The following is a 20,778-nucleotide window of genomic DNA, read 5'->3' on the forward strand; positions in this document are numbered from 1 at the left end:
CTCCACACAAGAGGCAGCATTGACCACCATTGACTAGACTCCATTCTTCATTACATGTGCTTGAGATCCCTGATTTCCAGTACATTCACACTAAGAGCCAGTGACTCCAATTCTTGGCACATGTGCACACAGGGATCCTGATTCTCAGTGTGAGGTAGCACCAAGAAACAGAGACTCTGATACTCGATTCTTGGCATGGACACAGGGAGCCTCTGACTCCTGACACGCAATAGGGGACTTTGATTTTTGGCACACGCCAGTGGGTTCTCTGTTTCAACGTGGCACAGACAGGGTTCCTGATTCTAGGTGCACACACAAGGCCACACTAAGTGCCTGTGACTCTGACCCAGGGTGAGCGTGGTTCCCACCAATCCACAGCAACCACACGTCTTGCTATCAGAGCTCTTCAGTGACACTTGGGGGTGCAAAACTCCCACTGCACATGGTCCAGGCTCCCGCAACTCGACATCTGAACCTTCTGGTGACAGTCAGAATGCAGAGACAACGAAGCAATCCCCAGAGGAAAGAAAAGGAGGAATGGCCAAGTAAGGAAATAAGTGAAACGGAAGCATGCAACATGACAGAAAAAGAATTTAGAGTAATGGTCATACAGTTCATACACCAGATGAACGAGAAAATCAAAAACCTATGCAAAAAATCAGGAAGAAATGAAAAATGATATAGCTACAATCAAAAACACCATGGAAGGCTTCAACAGTAGACTAGAAGAAGCAGAGGAACGAATCAGTGAGTTAGAAGATCAGGTACAGAAACAAGCCCAATCTGAACAGCAACTAGAGAAAAAAATTAAAAAGCAGGAGGAGAGCCTAAGGGAGCTTTGGGACAATGCAAAACAAAATAACATACGTATAATAGGGCTTCCAGAAGGACAAGAAGAGCAGCAAGGATTAGAAAATTTATTTGAAGAAATAATGACAGAAAACTTCCCTGATATGGGGAAGAAAAAAGTTACTCAAGTACAAAGAGTCCCAAGCAAGATCAATCCCAAAAGACCCACACCAAGACATGCCATAATTACAATGGCAAATGTTATCGACAAAGAGAGAATCTTAAAGGCTGCAAGAGAGAGACAGAGAGTTACCTACAAAGGATCCCCCATCAGATTATCAAATGATTTCTCAACAGAAACACATCAAGCTAGAAGGGAATGGAAGGAGATATACAAAGTAATGCAAAGCAATGGACTCAATCCAAGAATACTCTATCCAGCAAGACTATGAATCAAAATTGAAGGGGAAATCAGGAGCTTCACAGACAAAAAAAGGCTAAGGGAGTTTATCACTACCAAACCAGCAATGCAAGAAATGCTAAAGGGAATGCTATAAAAAGAAAAAACAAAAAGGTAAGAAGGAACACAGCCTCAAAAAATAAAAATGGCTACAAACAAGTACCTTTCAATAATAACTTTAAATGTAAACCTACTAAATGCTCCAATCAAAAGACATCGAGTGGCTGAATGGATAGAAAAACATGACCCATATATATGCTGTCTACAAGAGACCCACCTCAGAACAAGGGACTCACAAAGACTGAAAGTGAAGGAATGGAAAAATATCTTTCAGGAAAATGGAAATGAAAAAAAAGCTGGGGTAGCAATACTTAGATCTGACAAAATAGACCTCAAAGTGAAGGCAATAACAAGAGATAATACTAAAGGGATCCCTTCCTAATACTAAAGGGATCGATACAACAAGAGGATATAACCCCGGTAAACATATATGCACCCAATGCAGGAGCACCCAAATACATAAAAAATCTCCTGGAAGATATCAAGAGAGAGATAGACAACAATACAATCACAGTAGGGGACTTTAATACACCACTGACATCACTGGATAAATCCTCTAGACAAAAAAATCAGCAAAGAAACAACAATCCTAAATGATTCACTAGATCAGATGGACTTAATTGACATCTTCAGAACATTTCACCCTAAAGCTGCGGAATATACGTTCTTCTCAAGTGCACATGAGACATTTTCAAAAACAGACCACATACTGGGTCACAAGCAAAGTCTCCCCAAATTCAAGAAGATTGAAATCATACCAACCATCTTCTCAGACCACAATGGCATAATATTAGAAATAAACTACAATAAAAACAATCCAAAACACTCAAACATTGGAAGCTGAATAGCATGTTATTAAATATTGATTGGGTAACCAATTAGATCAAAGAAGAAATTAAAAACATTCTGGAAACTAATGACAATAAAAACACAACAATCCAAAACCTATGGGACACAATGAAAGCAGTCCTGAGAGGGAAGTTTATAGCTCTCCAGGCCTACCTCAAAAAACAAGAAAAAATGGTAGTAAATCATCTAATGCTACAACTCAAAAAATTAGAAAGAGAGCAACAAGAAAAGCCCATAGTGACAGAAGGAAGGAAATAATAAAGATTAGAGCAGAAATAAATGACATAGAGACAAAAAAACAAAACAAAAAAACACAATACAAAAGATCAATGGAACCAAGAGCTGGTTCTTTGAAAGGATAAACAAGATTGATGAACCTCTAGCCAGGCTCACCAAGAAGCAAAGAGAGAGGACTCAAATAATCAAAATCAGAAATGATAGAGGTATAACAACAGACCCCACAGAAATACAAAGGATTGTTAAAAAATATTATGAACAACTCTATTCTAACAAACTAGACAACCTGGAGGAAATGGACATATTCCTAGAAAAATATAACCTTCCAAAACTCAATCAGGAAGATTCTAAAAATCTCAATAGGCCAATAACTATGGAAGAAATTGAAGCAGTCATCAAAAAAATTCCAGCAAACAAAAGCCCAGGCCCAGACGGCTTCACAGGAGATTTATACCAAACATTTAAGGAAGAACTAAAACCTATCTTCCTCAGACTATTCCAAAAAATTCAAGAGGAAGAAACAGAACCAAACTCATTCTATGAAGCCGGCATCACCCTAATACCAAAACCAGATAAAGACAACACAATGAAAGAGAATTACAGGCCAATATCCCTCATGAACATAGATGCCAAAATCCTCAACAAAATCCTAGCAAATCTGATCCAGCAGTACATCAGAAAGATCATACACCATGAACAAGCAGGATTTATATCAGGGATGCAATGATGGTACAATATCTGCAAATCAATAAATGTGATACATCACATAAACAAATTGAGGGGAAAAAATCACATAGTCATATCAATTGACGCAGAAAAAGCATTTGACAAAATGCAAGACCCTTTATTGATAAAAGCTCTCAGCAAAATGGGAATAGAAGGATCATACCTCAACATCATAAAAGCCATATATGAAAACCGACAGCCAGCATCACACTCAATGGACAAAAACTAAAACCATTTCCCCTAAGAACGGGAACAAGACAGGGATGCCCATTCTCACCACTCCTGATCCACATAGTACTGGAAGTACTAGCCATTGTTATCAGACAAGAAGAAGAAATAAAAGGCATCCAAATTGGAAAAGAAGAAGTAAAACTGTACTTCTTTGCAGATGATATGATACTGTACATAGAAAACCCTAAAGACTGCATCAAAAAATTATTAGACTTAATAAATGAATTCGGCAATGTAGCAGGATACAAAATTGACGCCAAGAAATCTATGGCATTTCTATACACCAATAGTGAACTTACAGAAAGAGAGACTAAAAAAGCAATCCCATTTATCATCGTACCAAAAAATTTAAGATACCTAGGAATAAACTTAACTAAAGAGGTAAAAGACCTATATGCAAAAAACTACAGGACACTGAAAAAAGAGATAAAGGAAGATATAAACAGATGGAAGAACATACCATGTTCATGGATTGGTAGAATCAACATCATCAAAATATCCATTCTACCCAAAGCAATCTGTAGATTCAATGCAATCCCCATTAAAATACCAATGGCATATTTCACAGACCTACAACGAATGCTTCAAACAATCATCTGGAATAAAAAAAGACCCCGAATAGTGGAAGCAATCCTGAGAAAGAAAACAAAGTAGGTGGGATCTCAATACCAGATATCAAGCTGTATTACAAAGCCACTGTTCTCAAAACAGCCTGGTACTGGCACAAGAACAGACATATAGATCAATGGAATAGAACAGAGAACCCAGAATCGACCCAAACCTCTATGCCCAATTAATATTTGACAAAGGAGTCATGAACATAAAATGGAGTCAAGACAGTCTCTTCAATAAATGGTGTTGGGAAAATTGGACAGATACATGCAAAAAAATGAAACTAGATCACCAACTTACACCATACACAAAAATAAACTCAAAATGGATCAAGGACTTAAACATAAGATGGGAAACCATAAAAATACTAGAGGAATCCACAGGCAGCAAAATCTCAGACATATGCCAAAGGAACTTCTTCACTGATACTGCTCCTAAGGCAATGGAAAATAAAGAGAAAATAAACAAATGGGACTACATCAAAATAAAAAGCTTTTGCACAGTAAAAGAAACCATGAACAAAACAACAAGAAAGACCACTGCATGGGAGAACAGATTTGCCAATATTATCACTGATAAGGGTTTAATCTCCAACATTTGCAGGGCACGCATACAACTCAACAAAAGGAAGATAAACAATCCAATCAAGAAATGGGCAACGGACCTAACTAGAAACTTTTCGAAAGAAGACAGAAGGAAGGCCAAGAGACATATGAAAACATGCTCAAAGTCACTAATTATCCGAGAGATGCAAATCAAAACAACAATGTGGTACCATCTCACACCTGTCAGAATGGCTATCATCAACAAATCAATAAATGACAAATGTTGGCGAGGATGTGGAGAAAAAGCAACCCTTGTGCACTGCTGGTGGGAATGCAGATTGGTGCAGCCACTGTGGAGAACAGTACGGAGTTTCCTCAAAAAAGTAAAATGGAACTCCCATTTGACCCAGTAATACCACTTCTAGGAATATATCCCAAGAAGCTAGAAACATCAATCAGAAAGGATATATGCACCCCTATGTTCATAGCAGCACAATTCACCATAGCTAAGATTTGGAAACAGCCCAAGTGCCCATCAGCAGATGAGTGGATTAAAAAACTGTGGTACATCTACACAATGGAATACTATGTTGCGCTAAAAAAGAAGGAGTTCCTACCATTTGCAACAACATGGATGGAACTGGAGAGCATTATGCTAAGTGAAATAAGCCAGTCAGAGAAAGATAAGTATCACATGATCTCCCTCATTTGTGGAATATAATGAACAACATAAACTGATGAACAAAAATAGTTCCAGAGACAAGGAAACATCGATCAGACCATCAAACCTCGGAGGGAAGGTAGGGGAGGGTGGGGATAAGGGGGAGAGATCAACCAAAGGACTTGTATGCATGCATATGGGCCTAACCAATGGACACAGACAGCAGGGGGGGTGAGAGCATGAGTGGGGGGGATGGTGGGGTAATGGGGGAAGAAGGACACATATGTAACACCTTAATCAATAAAGAAATTTTTAAAAAAAGATTAAAAAAAAGTTAAGTCACCATGGAATTGTGGCGTGGTGTTTTGAAATTGATAGGAAAGTAGCTTATAGGTAGGAAAACAGGGACATTTTCTGGAGAAGTATGAATGGTGGTGTGTCCTAGGTATCAATGCTGGGACCAATTAATATTTTGGTGAATCATCTGAACAACCTTTAGAAAATGAAAATATTTTCTGGGTAGCAAAATGCAAAGAAGATTTCAGTCTTGTATGATTGTATCGATGATCAGAAAAAGAAGAATTAGAGTAGAATTGTTCAAAGAGTGTACTCTGAAAGCTCACTGACTGGCTCTGAATCCTGGCTCTGCCCTTAAAGACTGCATGACCTTAAGCCAATTACTCTACCTCTTCTGGTATAAAATTTCTCATTTGTAAAGTGGGAATAATAATAACCCCTAGTTCATGAAGGTGTTGTGAAAATGATATGAGACAATGCATATAGAGTTCTGGCACAGTGCTTGGAGCACTGTGGTAAATGTCCAAAATATATTACTCTTATTATTACTTATTATGTTTATTCAATATTATTCTTATAGGATGTCAGGTTCTGAGTGATCATGTTATACCCTAGGAATGGAACTTGGGAGCCATTGCAGTCTATTTTTTGAAAGCATTGGCAGAATTTATTTTAGTGATTCAAAGGATGAAGATGACTATAGACTGGGATAGGAGAAAAAGATTTCATGCAAGGAAACTAATAATTAAGGAGCACCTAGTATGTGCTAAATACTGGGCTAGATGCTTTACAAAGTTTACTCCTTTAATCTTGCAATAGTCCTATGATCCACATTTGTTGGATGAGGAAGTGGAGACTTAGAGAGGAGGCTAAGGACACTTGTCCTAAGTCCTGCTAGTTCATAAGGAATAGGCCAGAAATCAAAACAAGTTAGCTCTACCCCTAAACCTATTTTTTCACTGCATCATACTTGAAATGCACTTTGAGGTATGGGTATAATTTGTGAAGGAACAAAAGAGGGGTAGTTATATAGAAATAAAAATGGGCAATGTTATGAAGATAGAACCAAGAACAGTATGTTTACAGGGCTCATGGGGCATGAGTATGGTTGTTTCTGCCAACATAGATGGTTCCTGTGGGCTAGAGGTGGGAAATGAAGCCAGAAGCATAGTTTAGGCTAGACTAGTAGACCCTCAGAACTCTGCTAAGGAGTCTGAGCCTTGTCCTCCAGGCAATTGAGACAAGATGGAGGCAGCTGAGCTAGGAGAGGTAGGAAATGCTTTAGAAAGATTAACCTGGCAGTTGTATAAGAAGAATTTGGTGGAATCTTCTGTCTGGGTCTGTGATTCTTTGTTTTCTAATCTGCTAGTGTAAGGCTCTCAATACTCTTGCCTTAGCTTAGAAAACTGGAGAACACTTAAAATGTGATTGAAATAGAATATACAGGAGGGTGGAATAGAAGGGAAGCAGTGACAGAAGCAGGAAAAAATTACCAATAATAAACAGGGATATGGGGCCCAACTGTATATGAAGGGCAAGGTAGAAGAAAGAGTCAAAGATAACCAGTTTTAAGCCTCAGTGACCAGGAGAATTGTAGTGATATTTTAAAAATAAAGATATTAAGGGAGAAGCCAGTTTTGGACCATCTGTTGGTAAATTGGATTTGTGATACATTGAATTGGGGATAACTGTGGGAAAGCTAGGTAGAAATTACTAGGAAGCAGTTGGAGATGTGAGATAGTAGCTCAGTAGAGCAATTAAGATGGGAGGTTAATGAATTTATGAGTTGTCTCCATACTGATATAATAGTTAAAGAATGTTCATTGAAGCATTACCCAGAATAGCCAGAGGTGGAAACAACTTAAATGTCCACCAGTGGATCAGTGGATGAAAAAATTATGGTACATGCATATAATGGAATATCATTCAACCTTAAAGGACATCTTATCATACACTCTATCATGGATGAATATTAAGGACATGCTCTGTGAAATAAGCCAGTCACAGAAGGGCATATATCACATGAGTCCACTTTTTTTTTACATGAGTCCACTTTTATGAGATACTCAGAGTAGCCAAATTCATAGAAGCAAAAAGTAAAATGGTGGTGCCAGAGGTTGAGGGAGGGGAGAAAAGGGAAGTTACCATTCAATAATCATGGAATTTCAGTCATACAAAAATGAAACAGCTTTAGAGATCTATTGTATAATCCTATATAATAAAAACATAGTATGCAAATTGTCCCTTCGACCAGAGTTCTTCTGGGAGTTTGACCAGGGGGCAGGGGCGGGGCTAGCCAGAGGAAGGGAGGGAGTACCTGGCCGGCAGCCAGCAGCCACTAAGGACCCTACCAGTGCACGAATTTCATGCACTGGGCCTCTAGTTTAGATATAATTAACAATATTATACTGTACACTTGAAAGTTACTTTAAAGGACAAATTTCATGTTAGATGTTTTTAAAAATTTTTTTAAAAATTTTGCCAAAAAAGTTAAATCATTAAAAAAGTAAAAGAGCCAAAGTGAATGAGATCTGTCTTTTTTCTGGAGAAGAGAGAAAAGACGGAGGATTAAGAAGAGACCTCTGGATAATACCCAGTTTTAGAGTAGGATTAGGAAAAACTAGTGCAGGAAAAAGGCTAAAGGAGGAAGAGGAGAAGGATATTAGAGGCAATGGGTGGTAGGATTTCAAGGAGAAGTCTGTGCACTGAAGAAGGAAGAGCCAAATTAGATTTCCAGTTATTCCACTTAGATAAACCTCATTTCTTCTTTGAGCCCCACTTTTCTTATCTGTAAAATGGAAACAAGAGCACCGATCCATATGAGTACTTTGTAAACTGGGAAAATGAATACAAACATGAGGGCTTTTTTTGTTGTTGTTGTTGCTGTTGTTTTGCCTTCTTGATCCCAGCAGCTTGATTTTATTTTTTCTCCATCACTGTCATTTTTATGAAGCTTTGCAGTTATGTGTTATAGCCTACCTATGTTAGATTACTTGTAAGAAAACAAAACAAATATGGTGTTCTCAGAAGAGAGGGTCAAGTGATGCCTCTTCCTTAGAAAGTTACCCCATCATTTGTTTTCCATAGACTCCTGAGATTGCATTTGTTTTATAATGGGGAAGAACCAAGGAAATGTCCAATGGGAAACAGTCAATTGATTATGTCAGTTCATTTTAGACCATGGAAAATATTAAGTTACCATTTTAATCTACCTAGGTCCAGAGATTTTAAAAAGGCTACCTGAAAACTTCATTTTCTAGAGTATTGTCTTTCCTTGAAGAGTTGATGGCATTGTGTTACAGGGACTTTAGGGGAGTTACAGAGAGCAGATTCAATTGGTTTTTAATTCCCAAGCATCACCATTTTAGCTCAGATTGGAGCTGACACTAATCAGTTACCTGCAAGGAAGCGGAGCTGATTCTTCATTTTCATCATTCCATCACCAGAGCCTCCGATGCACTCATCTTCATCATCACCGCAGTCTCCACTTTCAAGCCCTTCTTCATCAAGGTTTTTATCCAGAACTCTACCTTTGGGCATAGACATGGTTCTCAGGAGCTGAAAGAAAACAGACAGAGATGTAGCAGTTCTTCATATTTCGTTGGTAGGTCTAAAACAGTGTGTTATTAACAGAACGCATTAAATATGCTGAATGAGTTACACAGAAGCTTTTAAAAAATCAATTTCAAATTTAAATAAATGTAAACTGCTTATATGCTTTGGAGTTTCATACTCTTGGGCCTTTCTATGGCATTTCATATGATTCTCTACTCCTCTACTCCTCTAACACCAGAGTGTATATTGCATCAAACCTTTCAATGCCATGGTATTTAAGTTCCTGAAAGCCTCCATGGTAGGAGAACTAACCGATGAGGAAATTAACACAACATAGGCAAAGCATATTTATATGTTCAGAGGATACTGAAAACAGAAAAGATGCCTATGGAAGCCCCTTATAACTATATTTACAATTACCAAATTAAAACAACAAATGCTTTCCATCAAAAGAAGAAGATAGCATTGAATTTTATATACACTTCAAATGAATACTTACAATTAATTGCCATGTACCATGCCTTGGTCACTAGAAAAAGTTTTAAAATATCTCCCTCTTCCATCATTTCAGTAAGATGCTTTGAAATTCATTTTGCTTTTTTGTAGATAAAATATGCCCATTTAGAGGCATGTTTGTTTTGCTCTTCAGTGTCTGGCTTTTCAGACACATTGTCAATGTCTTTCTTATGTTACCGTGATTCTCACTTCCCAAAAGTCTTTCTGCTGACCCAGAAGCCAAGCTCACAGCCTGAGTGGTTTCTGAGGGCAGTTCTCAGACTTCATTTTATTCTTCCTCACCATTTCTCTCCAAGGCTGTATTCCGATAGCCTCCATTTCTGCTCTAGCTTCTGCCCCACCCCCCTTTTCAGTCCTACATCTCAGTTTCACCTCCTATTGTGACTTAAAAATTTTTTATTGACTTCAGAGATGAAGAGAGAGGGAGAGAGAAATAGAAACAATTATCAGAGAGAATCATCGATCAGCTGCCTGCTGCATGCCCCAAACTAGGGATCGAGCCCGCAACTTAGGCATGTGCCCTGACCAGGAATCGAACCATGACATCCTGGTTCATGGGTCTATGCTCAATCACCCAGCAACACTGGCCGGGCACTACCTCCTATTTTTAAATAACAGCCAACAAAAAGTGCTAGATGTACTGAAACTGAGATTTTTTTTCATTGAGAAGAGGTATCCAGAAAAAAATATTGCATATACAGGAATGTCTTGGTTTCTCTGATCTTAATTGTCTATGTTTATTGATACTGCAAAAAAATACCTTTATGTTCTCTGCTTGTGATTTAACTGCTATACCAATATCAATCTGGAACAAGATACATACTATAGAGAAATTTGACTCTGCAGATTTATTTTTTTTAAGCAAAGAAAGAAAAAGTCCAAATAGTTCTTTTCTGCCCAACAATCTCTAATGGTGTCAGAGAAGCCAACCCACCTACCATCTGCCACTCCAGCATCATCTCCACCCTTCTGCTCTAATGTATCCCTTCTCTAACCCTCCCCCATCCTCTACCATTCATCCTACAAATCTAAATGTATACTATAGACACATAGGCTAGGATAAGATAGAATAGTGGTTCTCAAACTTTTTGGTGGAGTCAGGACCCCTTTATACTCTTATTGGGAATCCCAGAGAACTTTTGTTTATATGTTACTAGAGGCCTGGTGCACAAAATTCGTGCACTGGGGGGGGGTGTCCCTCAGCCCACCCTCTCCAATCTGGGGCCCCTCGGGCCTAAATTGGCAGTCGGACATTCCTCTCACAACTGCTCACCTGCCTGCCTGCCTGAGTGCCCCTAACTGCTTCTGCCTGCCAGCCTGATAACCCCCTAACCACTCTCCTGCCAGTGTGATCAACACCTAACTGCTCCCCTGCCAGCCTGATTGCCCCCAACTGCCCTCCCCTGCAGGACTGGTCCCCCCAACTGCCCTCCCCTGCAGGCCTGGTCGCCCCAACCTGCCCTCCCCTGCTGGCCTGATTGCCTACAACTGCCCTCCCCTGCCGGCCATCTTGTGGCAGCCATCTTGTGACCACATGGGGGTGGCCATCTTGTGTGAGGGTGTGATGGTCAATTTGCATATTATCTCTTTATTATATAGGGCATCTATTGGCATTTACTATCTTAGAAATTATAACTGAGAAATTTAAAAATATTTGATAGCTAATTTAAATGTAACAATAACAAAAACATGATGTGTTAACATAAATTATATTTTTAATGATACATAAATATATTTTCCCCAGTATAAAACAGAAGGAAGGATGGCATTCTTTTATGTTTTTGCAAACCTTTTCAATGTCCAGGTTAATATGATAGCTGGGTTATTATATCTGCTTCTCCATTCAATCTGTTGTTATATGTTGTTTTGTTTGAAACATTTGCAGAAAATCCAGCCTCTCAAAATATCTCATGATAAAAGAGAAATATTTTAATAGCCTCATCAGGTAATTGTGGATATTTTTCATTGCTACCACAGAAAAACTCAAGTTGAAAGGTTATTTGTAATGTAGAATATGAAACCATATAAAAAACTAGTGGCCTGGTGCATGAAATTCGTGCACATTAAAAGGGAATTAATTAGAAGAAATATTTTTAGTATTGCTATTTGCCCTTTCTCTATAATAGAAGTGTCAGAGATGAAAGAAAATGTATATAAAATCTACCTCCTGTCAGAGTCTGGGGCGCACAGTGCGACCTAGAGTCAAGTCCCTGTCCACCACCCACATGCACTTCAAAAACGCAGGAGACCCAGACCTGGCCTGCCCCAGCCTCATTGGGTGAGACCCATACCCAGCCATCCCCACCCCCGTCAAGACCCTCCGGGCAGGGAGCGCAACCTCAGGTCCCCAGCCCAGTGCTGGGTGGGGGGTGTGGCCTGAGGTCCCCTGTCAAGCCCTGCAGAGGAAGGGGTGTGGCCTGAGGTCCCCCACCAAGCCCTGCAGGGTGGGGAGGACAGCCTGAGGTCCCCTGTCAAGCCCCACGGGGTGGGGGGCATGGCCTGAGGTCCCCCGTCAGGCCAAGCCCCCCCCCCCACCGCTCTGCAGCATCATATCAGCGCTAAACAGGGACGCACGCAGGCAGTGTCACATCCCTAGCCCAGGACGCAGGCAGGCAGCTTCACCTCCACCCTGGGCAGGAACGCACGCAGGCAGCATGACATTAGAATTAGAGCTGGGGGCAGAAGTCCCCGCCCCCGTCCCCACCCACAGACTGGTCGTGACTGGGACACCATAACGGACAAATTAGCATGTTACCTCTTTATATGTATAGATTTTTCATGTTCTGTTACAATTCATTGGTATGTTTTGAACTTTGAATGGGTCTTTTACACATTTTGTATCATCACCTATGGGTTATCCTGAAAATAGTGGTCCACTCCACTATGCAGGTTTTCCAAATGTTAACACCTTTCATTATATGATATAAAAATATCACATGCATTAACATAACCTACAGTCTCATTAGGAATGTATTTAAGTATTGGGAAGCCTTGAAGCTCATGGTAGGAGATACAAATTTTCCTAAATTTTAATTTTTTTGAAATTTCAAATTTTATCATTGGCAATAAATAATGTCAGTTTTCCTTTAAATGATAGGCATTCTTTGTGTAAAAAGTCCAGAAAATACTCAAGTCTATACAACTAAAATTTGTTAGTCATTGTCTAAAATAAAAATGGGGTTTCATAAAAAAAGTGGCTAGTTTAGCCAATAACTTAAATAATCCCACAAGTGCTTTTCCTGAGACACACATCGACACAGTTTATAGTAGAAATACCTTAAAGTACTTCACATTTAATAACAGAATATTTTTAAATTATACTCAAGCCCGAACAGCGTGGCTCAGTGGTTGAGAGTCCACCTATGAACCAGGAGGTCACAGTTCGATTCCACAGTCAGGGCATGTGCCTGGGTTGCGGGCTCAATCCCCAGTAGTAGGTATGCAGGAGGCAGCTGATCAATGATTCACTCTCATCATTGATGTATCTATCTCTTCCTCTCCCTTCCTCTCTAAAATCAATAAAAATATATTTTAAAAAAGTCTTTCCCTTTAAAAAAATGTATGCTCAAGCCCTGGCCGGGGGGCTAAGTTGGTTGGAGTGCTGTTCTGTGCACCAAAGTTGTGGGTTCGATTCTGGTCAGGGCACATACTGTTGTTGCAGATTCAATCCCTGGTTGGGGCATGTAAGGGAGGCAACTGATCAATGTTTCTTTCTTCTCTCTCTCTCTCTCTCTCTCTCTCTCTCTCTCTCTCTCTCTCTCCCTTCCTCTTTCTCTAAAAATCAATAAAAGCATATACTTGGTGAGGATTAAAAAAATATATATGTATACTTATAAGTTAAGGTTTAATAAATTAATCATTTTTACTGCTTCAGCAATGACATTCTTAAATAAAACTGCCTTTTATTTTCCTGCAAGTGTATGCCATTGAAGAATAGAATGACTGCTAGTACAGTTTGGTGCCACTGCCTTGATTCATATTGTGATACCAACAGTTGTACTCACCATTGCTTTTGAACCATCAGTGCAAATATCAACACAGTGAAAAAGGCAAATAACATCTTGGTATTTTGGGGCAAATAATTTTTACCTTGTGAATCCTTGGGTTTCATAGATTACCAAAGTCTATAAACCATTCTTTGAGTACTACTAAACTAGACTATAATATCACTTCAGTTGACCAAAACATCCTAATCTCCTCCTTTACCATAATTTCTTATGAGAAAAATGCTTTCAACATAAGCATTTTTAGGTTAATCTTTAAAAATACATCCTTCATATATGTCTTGGATTACCTGAATTAGAATTGTTCACATAAGGGGATTTGTGGTTAGATATATATTAGTGAACTTACTATTTCTCAAGCACATCTCACACCTGTGCCTTTCATTAATCCCTTTAGCAAACATTAATTGAGCACCTAATAGGAGCTGTTTTCATTTTGGTCTATTGAAAACACTACATTCTTTCAAGCCAAATTCAAATGTCATTTCCTTAATAAAGCCTTCTTGGCTACCACAGATGGTCATTATAATTCTCCCTTCCCCTCTTCCACCACTGCTCCCTTTATCTGTAACCTCCTAAATACCCCTTTATGTGTGCAACCTAGCATTATTTATTTGTACATGTGACTTTGCTCTACCACCAAACTGAGTTGCCTAGGGGCTTTGTCTTATTTATCTTTTAACCCCATAGCATTTAAAGCAGTGTCTTGAACACAGTAGGCACTCAACAAATGTGCTATTGAACTGAAGGAAAGTAAAGTGGCATGGTATCTTTAATTTTTTTAAAAGCTACTTCCACAAACTCATGAAAAATGAGAAAGCCAAAGCACAGATTAATTATACAAGAACTTGTGAATGAATAGCTAAATCCTTTTGGACGACCCCGACTAAGATCTGTAGCTAATCTATAAAGGCTATTTTCCAACCTTGTGTACAATGCCCTCAGTATTCTCTGGTAGTCCAGTTTTTTTAAAGTGCAATTAAAAAAACTTTAAAACTTTGCCATTGAGATAACTTTTTTAGTTCTTATATTACTCTCATTTTGGAGACAACTTTAGCATTGAAGAAGGATTATAGTATACATTCAATGTATTTTACACATACATCTGCTGATGAACCTAACCCTCACACATTAACAAAACAAATCCCAAACTAGAAAGCTATTGTTAGTGTAAGTCTTAAAGAACACTCTGAAGCTCCAGAATGTTGAAAGAAGGGTAATCTCTGAGAGATGAGAAATTGTCAGCAAGGACTGTGGATTTAATACAGCCTGGAATTTGAAACAGAAATCAAATCAGCTAATTACAATTCACAATATTGACCTTTTTGTTCCCTCTCTCACTCTTTACAATGTCTTCCAGACTGAACACTCACTTTATAAAAAGAAAGTTATGAGGGTCTTGCACACAAAATCAGGTAACTTTAGGGGCCTAGTGCTTTTGATTAACTGTTTGCCATTTTCAAAGGACACTATCCTATTAGCTTTTTAAAAGCCAAGGCTCAGAATAATTATTATCAATGTAAACTATCTTATTAAAACACAGGTCTGATTATTTCACTACCCTACCCCCACAACCCTTCTATAAACCTGACATTTCTGTCACACATTGTTCAGCACTCCTTATGGGAAGGACTTTCACAGTCCAGCTTTTTTTGTATCTACTCCTCTCCCTGCAACACTGTTTGAGCCACATGAGATTACAGTTGCTTAAATATGCCATAAATTTTTATTTTACAATTCAATATGTTAATTATATGTATCAATATAATGTAAAAAGGTGAAAGGAAAGAGACATAAGGGGAAAAACCTAGTTCTCAAACTTTAATAAACATTTGTATTTTCAAAGGTTGGTGAATTTTTGTGTGGGTTTTTTTCTTTTTTGAACTTGAACTTTAGAATAAAACTGACTGAGTTTGGAATTCTGGGTTTTCCACTTATTAACCTTTTCCCCACTTATTAACTTTGCTGTTTAATTTCCCTAAACCTCAATGTTCTCATCTGTAAAATGAGGGAAATAATGCGTGTCTCATAGAATTGTTGTAATGAAGAAATGTGATAATTTTAAAATTTTAAATGTGATAAAAAAACACTTAGTGCAGTACCATTAATGGATCTACTGAAATTTATTTAACCATTCTCTGAATATTTAATATTTATATTGCTTCTAGTTCTTTTGCTTCTATAAATAAAAATGGAGTATCAGGAGCATTCACATAACTTTTTCTATGTTTTGGATTATTTCCTTAGTTTCCCATTAGTAGGATTACTGGTTCAAAGGGTATGTACATTTTTATAGACTATGGGAGTGAGTCTCCAATTTCGTAAGGATGATTTTTAAAAACTCAAGAACCTTGCCCCACCCACAGAGCTTATGATTTAGTAGGTCTGGGGTGAAGCACACAAATCTGCATTTTTAACTAGATCTACCCCTCCATCTTATCATGAGCAAATCACAGACCACACTAATAAGAAAGACTACTGCAGTGTTACTCCACTTCCCAGAAACCCTCTGAAACCATCTCTGGACGAGAGTCACCTTAGCCCCATGTGTGTCAGGATCCTTAGTACATACACTTCAAACCATTTTTCAAAAACTAAATGCAGCCTAATGATTTCCTTTTCATTTACTGGTAGATATGAATATCATGTCTTTGGAGTTAATGAAAATTCCTGGGTGTAAAGGTAATTGACTTTGATTAGAAAGGCAAATATTTGAAGTTAGTTTTGAGACAGGTATTCATGGTTGTATAATAAAAGGAAACAAAAAGTCTGGAATAAATACTTATGAAAATTAAAACTACAGTATAAGAGGAATTTCATGTTTAGCAATTTCATGTTCTTAAAACCATAATAACTAAGATAACAAAAGAGCTCTGCTTTATGGAACAATGTGATTTTTACAAAGTTCTTTTCGTGGTTGGTTGACAGGAGAACAAAGATCAAAGGACACACTGGTTGTTTTTAGGGGGATCAAATATGCTGAAATTAGACCAGTGAGAGCAATAACTCTTGATCTGTCTATATGGTATAAATAACGTGCCTCTTGAAATTATCTTGATTGCAAAGATATGAACCTTATCAGCCACACATTGTGCTAGGGCTTAACATATGTTCTCTCACGTAATCCTTGAATCTTCATTGCCAATTTGTGTAACAGGGAAGACAGCCATCCCCATTTCCCACATCAAGGGAGGTTACTGACGATCAGAGAGGGGACATATCTTGATCAAGTCATTGTGTAAGTGATAGAGACCTCATTAAAAATAAAGTATTCTGCTCCAAAGTACAGAGTTTTTCAAGAAAAACATGCTGTCTTAGGTAAAGGCATCAACTAATGGGGCTTTCATTTCATATTTTTGCCATCTTGACTGCCTTTACCTGAGATAATTTCCAGTTCAATCTCAATTTTTCAGATTCTACCCATGAGCTATACCTTGATGGGAAGGCCATTTGTTATTTATTAGGTGGGAGAGATAATGACATTGGATGCCTCCTGCTTGTTTTCCTCAGCCTTGCTATCTACTGCATCTTAAGTAATCAACCTATCTAATCATAAATGGATTTGTTTTGAAAATATTCAGACAACTGGTTAGAATAGAATGAAAAATTCCATTACTGCTGCTACATGGCTAAGAATTTTCTTGACTTTAAGCTCTTTAGCATTTTAAATATAAAAGATAAGTAACAAAATAGATACTGCAAATATAGGGCTTGGTAGGTATTTTGAGGAATTAGCTGGTTTTGTCTCTTTTGGCTACTCACATACCTCTCTCTAGGCATTTAAAAAATATCTGGACTCCCAATTACATTTTAAAGCTATTAAGCTGTGCTTACAAAACTGATTTTGAACTATCTGGATGCTCAGCTTTATACAACCTGCAAAGAATGCTTTGGGGGCCCAGCTTCCCATGTCCATGGCAATGTAAACACATGCTTTACTGTTTGTATTTGAGTAGCATAAGCTAATGGGAAACAAATGTGGTGGCTCCAATGAATCCCAGCTTTTTTTGGAATGCCATTATTATTTATACAATGTGCACATCCACAAGGCCTAGGGCACGTGACCTCTGCATTGCATGCACACTTTCTTTGAACAAATGCACCAAACCATGGCCACAACTAATTGGAAACAATGGCAGCTCCACATATTTCAGATGAAGCCAGAACCCAAATATATAGGGTAGAATTAATGGCTATATATACAGTTTACACATTGGAGAGGCAATAAAGTACAGCAGTTAAGAGTGTGAGCTTTGGAATCTAACCAGTATGGATTTAAATGTCTACTCAGCCTATGTACTAGCTGTATTACTGTGGGCAAATCACTTAACTTCTCTGAACTTCAGTTTTATCACCTGTAAAATAGAGGATAATGTTATTCACTAACTTCACAGGGTTGTTGAAGAATTAAATTAAATAGCACCATTCACATTTCATAGTCCCGTGTATCTTTCTTTCATAGAACTTTCCACAGTCAATAATTATATATTCCATGTTTTACCCCATTAGACTAACAGAAGGGATAAATAGTCTGTTTCTATTATCAGTGTGTGGAACAAAGTAAATTTTCATTAATATTCATTAAATGGATGAACAAACAAATATATAGAAAAATGCCTGTGAAGTGCTTAGCACATTGCTTAGCAAGGCAATAAGTTCTCAAACATTGTTAAGTTTGCCGCTGAGGATGATGATGATCTTGAACAGAAAGAAGAGGAGGAGGAGGAGGAGGAGGGAGAAGAGTGGTAGCAGCCATAGTATCAGACATGAAGAGCTTATTATAAATGCCTTATAAGGCAAAACAAGTAACACTCCATGACCAAATACTAAGGCACCAGAAAGAAGAATCTGAGAAACCCTTCTGGATGCTCCCAGTAAGATAAGGATCTGTGCATTCAGTATATACACAGAGATGTTTAGGAAAGAGCAAAAGGACTGGCTATAGGCTGTGCATCCACGTGATATTGTTAAGAAGGCCACCCACAGCCAGTTACTCTCTTGTTTGGGCTTAGTTTCCATGTCCACCACTTATCCACAGCACATACTTTCTCTACCACTTTCAGCTTCTCAATTTTTACTTTGTTAATGTAGCACTGAAACTTGTGAAAATAAGTCCTCCCAATTAAATAAATGTTGGGATAGTAAAACAAACCAAGATATAAAAGAAGCAAGCTTGGGATGGAATTAAAACTATCTTAGTGGGGCTCCCTCTCAGTAGTATAAATGGTTCTCTGCAGTTTTAGGAAGCTACCCAATTCTTTAAAGTAAATAATTTATAATAACACTAGTGCCTCAGTGCACAGATTTGTGCACATTGAAAGGAAATTAATTAGAAGGTGGCTGGCAGGGTGGGACTGGGCAAGAGGGGCCAGATATGCCCTGGAGCCAACCTCCTGTGGTCGGCCAGCCACTCCTGGGGCTTTGCTGCAGCTCTAAGGGCATCTGTGGAATGAGCAGGGTCCATCTGGCAGGTGGGGTCCCTCAGCCTGGCCTGTGGGGATCGGGCCGAAACCAGCTCTCCAACATCCTCTGAGGTGTCCCAGATTGAGAGAGGGCAGTTCTCGGATGACACACCCCGGAATAGGGCTCCCTCCTCTCTGGTTCCAGGGTGTGGAACCACTGCTAGCAAGTCACTGCAGCTCAGCAGCTCCTGTGCTGAGTGTCTGCCCCCTGGTGGTCAGTGTGTGTCATAGCTACTGGTCGGAACATCTGTCCCCTGGTGGTCATTGAGCGTCATAGCTATCAGTTGGACAGTTGGACGGTCGCTTAGCCTTTTTTAGTGATCCAGTGCATGGACACTAGTTTGAAAGGAAATTAATTAGAAGGTGGCTGGTGGGGCGGGACTGGGCAAAATAGGCCGGACATGCCCTGGAGCCAACCTCCTGCGGTCCCTCTCCGCTGGCCGCACCTGGGGTGGTGCCGTGGCTCAAAGGGCTTCGGTACAGTGAGTGAGGTTCCTCCAGCAGGTGGGGTCCCTCAGCCTGGCCTGTGGGGATTGGGCTGAAGCTGGCTCTCCAACATCCCCTGAGGAGTCCTGGAGTGCGAGAGGGCGTACAAGGTGTGGAACGCAAACACAAGTGTGCAGTAAACCAGATTCAGGGCCGACAGTGCCCCAGCAACAACATAACCCAAGGCCGAAGGTGGAATTGTGTGGCCCCACGAAAAATCGGGCTCCCTCCTCTCTGGTTTCGGGCTGCGTCACCTGAGAACTGCTGCTGCCAAGTCACTGCAGCTTGGCAGCTCCTGCATTGAGAGTCTGCCCCCTGGTGGTCAGTGCATGTCATAGCGACCAGTCGGATAGTCAGACACTTAGCATATTAGCCTTTTAGATATATAGATTACCAATAGCTTACAACTGTATAATGTTTTATTATTTTCCAAGAGGTGGCATAGCATAATGGCTAAAAGTTCATACTCTGGGGTCAGAAAATGTATGTTCAGATCTAAACTCTGTCACTTACTAGCCCTGTTACTATAAATAAGTTATTCTTTAACCACTCTGAGCTTTATGTTTCTTATCTATTAAAATAGATATAATAATACCTGTACCTATCTCCCACATTGCATGATTATGGGGATTAAATGAGACAATCCATGTAAAGCAATGAACTTAGTACCTGGCAGTAAGTGCTCACACAATGATATGTTAATATTATATAGTAAAAACTATATATTTATAAAATCTGAATCTCTGAAGGGGATGAATTCTAAATTTTTTAAAAAATATATGTTTTACTGATTTTAGAGAGGAAAGGAGAGGGAGAGAGAGAAACATCAGTGTGAGAAACATCCATCGGCTACCTCTTGCATGCCCCCTACTGGGGATCAAGCCAGCAACCCTGGCATGTGCCCTGCCCAGGAATCAAACAAGAGACCTCTCGGTGCATGGGACAAAACTCAACCAACTAACTTAGCCACACTGGTCAGGGCTGAATTCTAAAATTTTGGCACCATTAACATTCAATTCTGGCCTGGGTAGGGCTAATTCTGTGGAATGCTGCAGGCTCTCAATAAATCTTCGTTACTAAGTCAGTACTACTGATATTTCATTATTTTTATACGCAAAAGCCCTTCTACATATCTTCTCTCGTTGATGTACCTAGGACACCTGTGAGGCAGTGGGGAAAGTATTATTAACATCATTTTATAATTAAGAAAATTGGAGCTGAGAGAGAAGTGAGGCAACATGCTCATTTTTAGCCTGAAAACTGTTTAATGGTAACTACTGTGAAGTTG

At 39.1% G+C, this 20,778-nt stretch overlaps 1 protein-coding gene across 2 annotated transcripts in view; it reads right to left on the reverse strand.

Moving 5' to 3' along the window:
* The window catches only part of GPC3 (glypican 3), a 658,140-nt gene that overhangs the window by 66,835 nt on the left and 570,527 nt on the right, over positions 1–20,778 (reverse strand). For both annotated transcript variants that reach the window (XM_080652923.1, XM_080652922.1), the window contains exon 7: positions 8,866–9,025. In XM_080652923.1, the coding sequence (XP_080509049.1) occupies positions 8,866–9,025 (160 nt within the window). The remainder of the gene's footprint in view (positions 1–8,865; positions 9,026–20,778) is intronic.

The sequence above is a fragment of the Plecotus auritus genome, assembly GCF_963455305.1.
Source record: "Plecotus auritus genome assembly, chromosome: X".
Lineage (NCBI taxonomy): Eukaryota > Metazoa > Chordata > Mammalia > Chiroptera > Vespertilionidae > Plecotus > Plecotus auritus.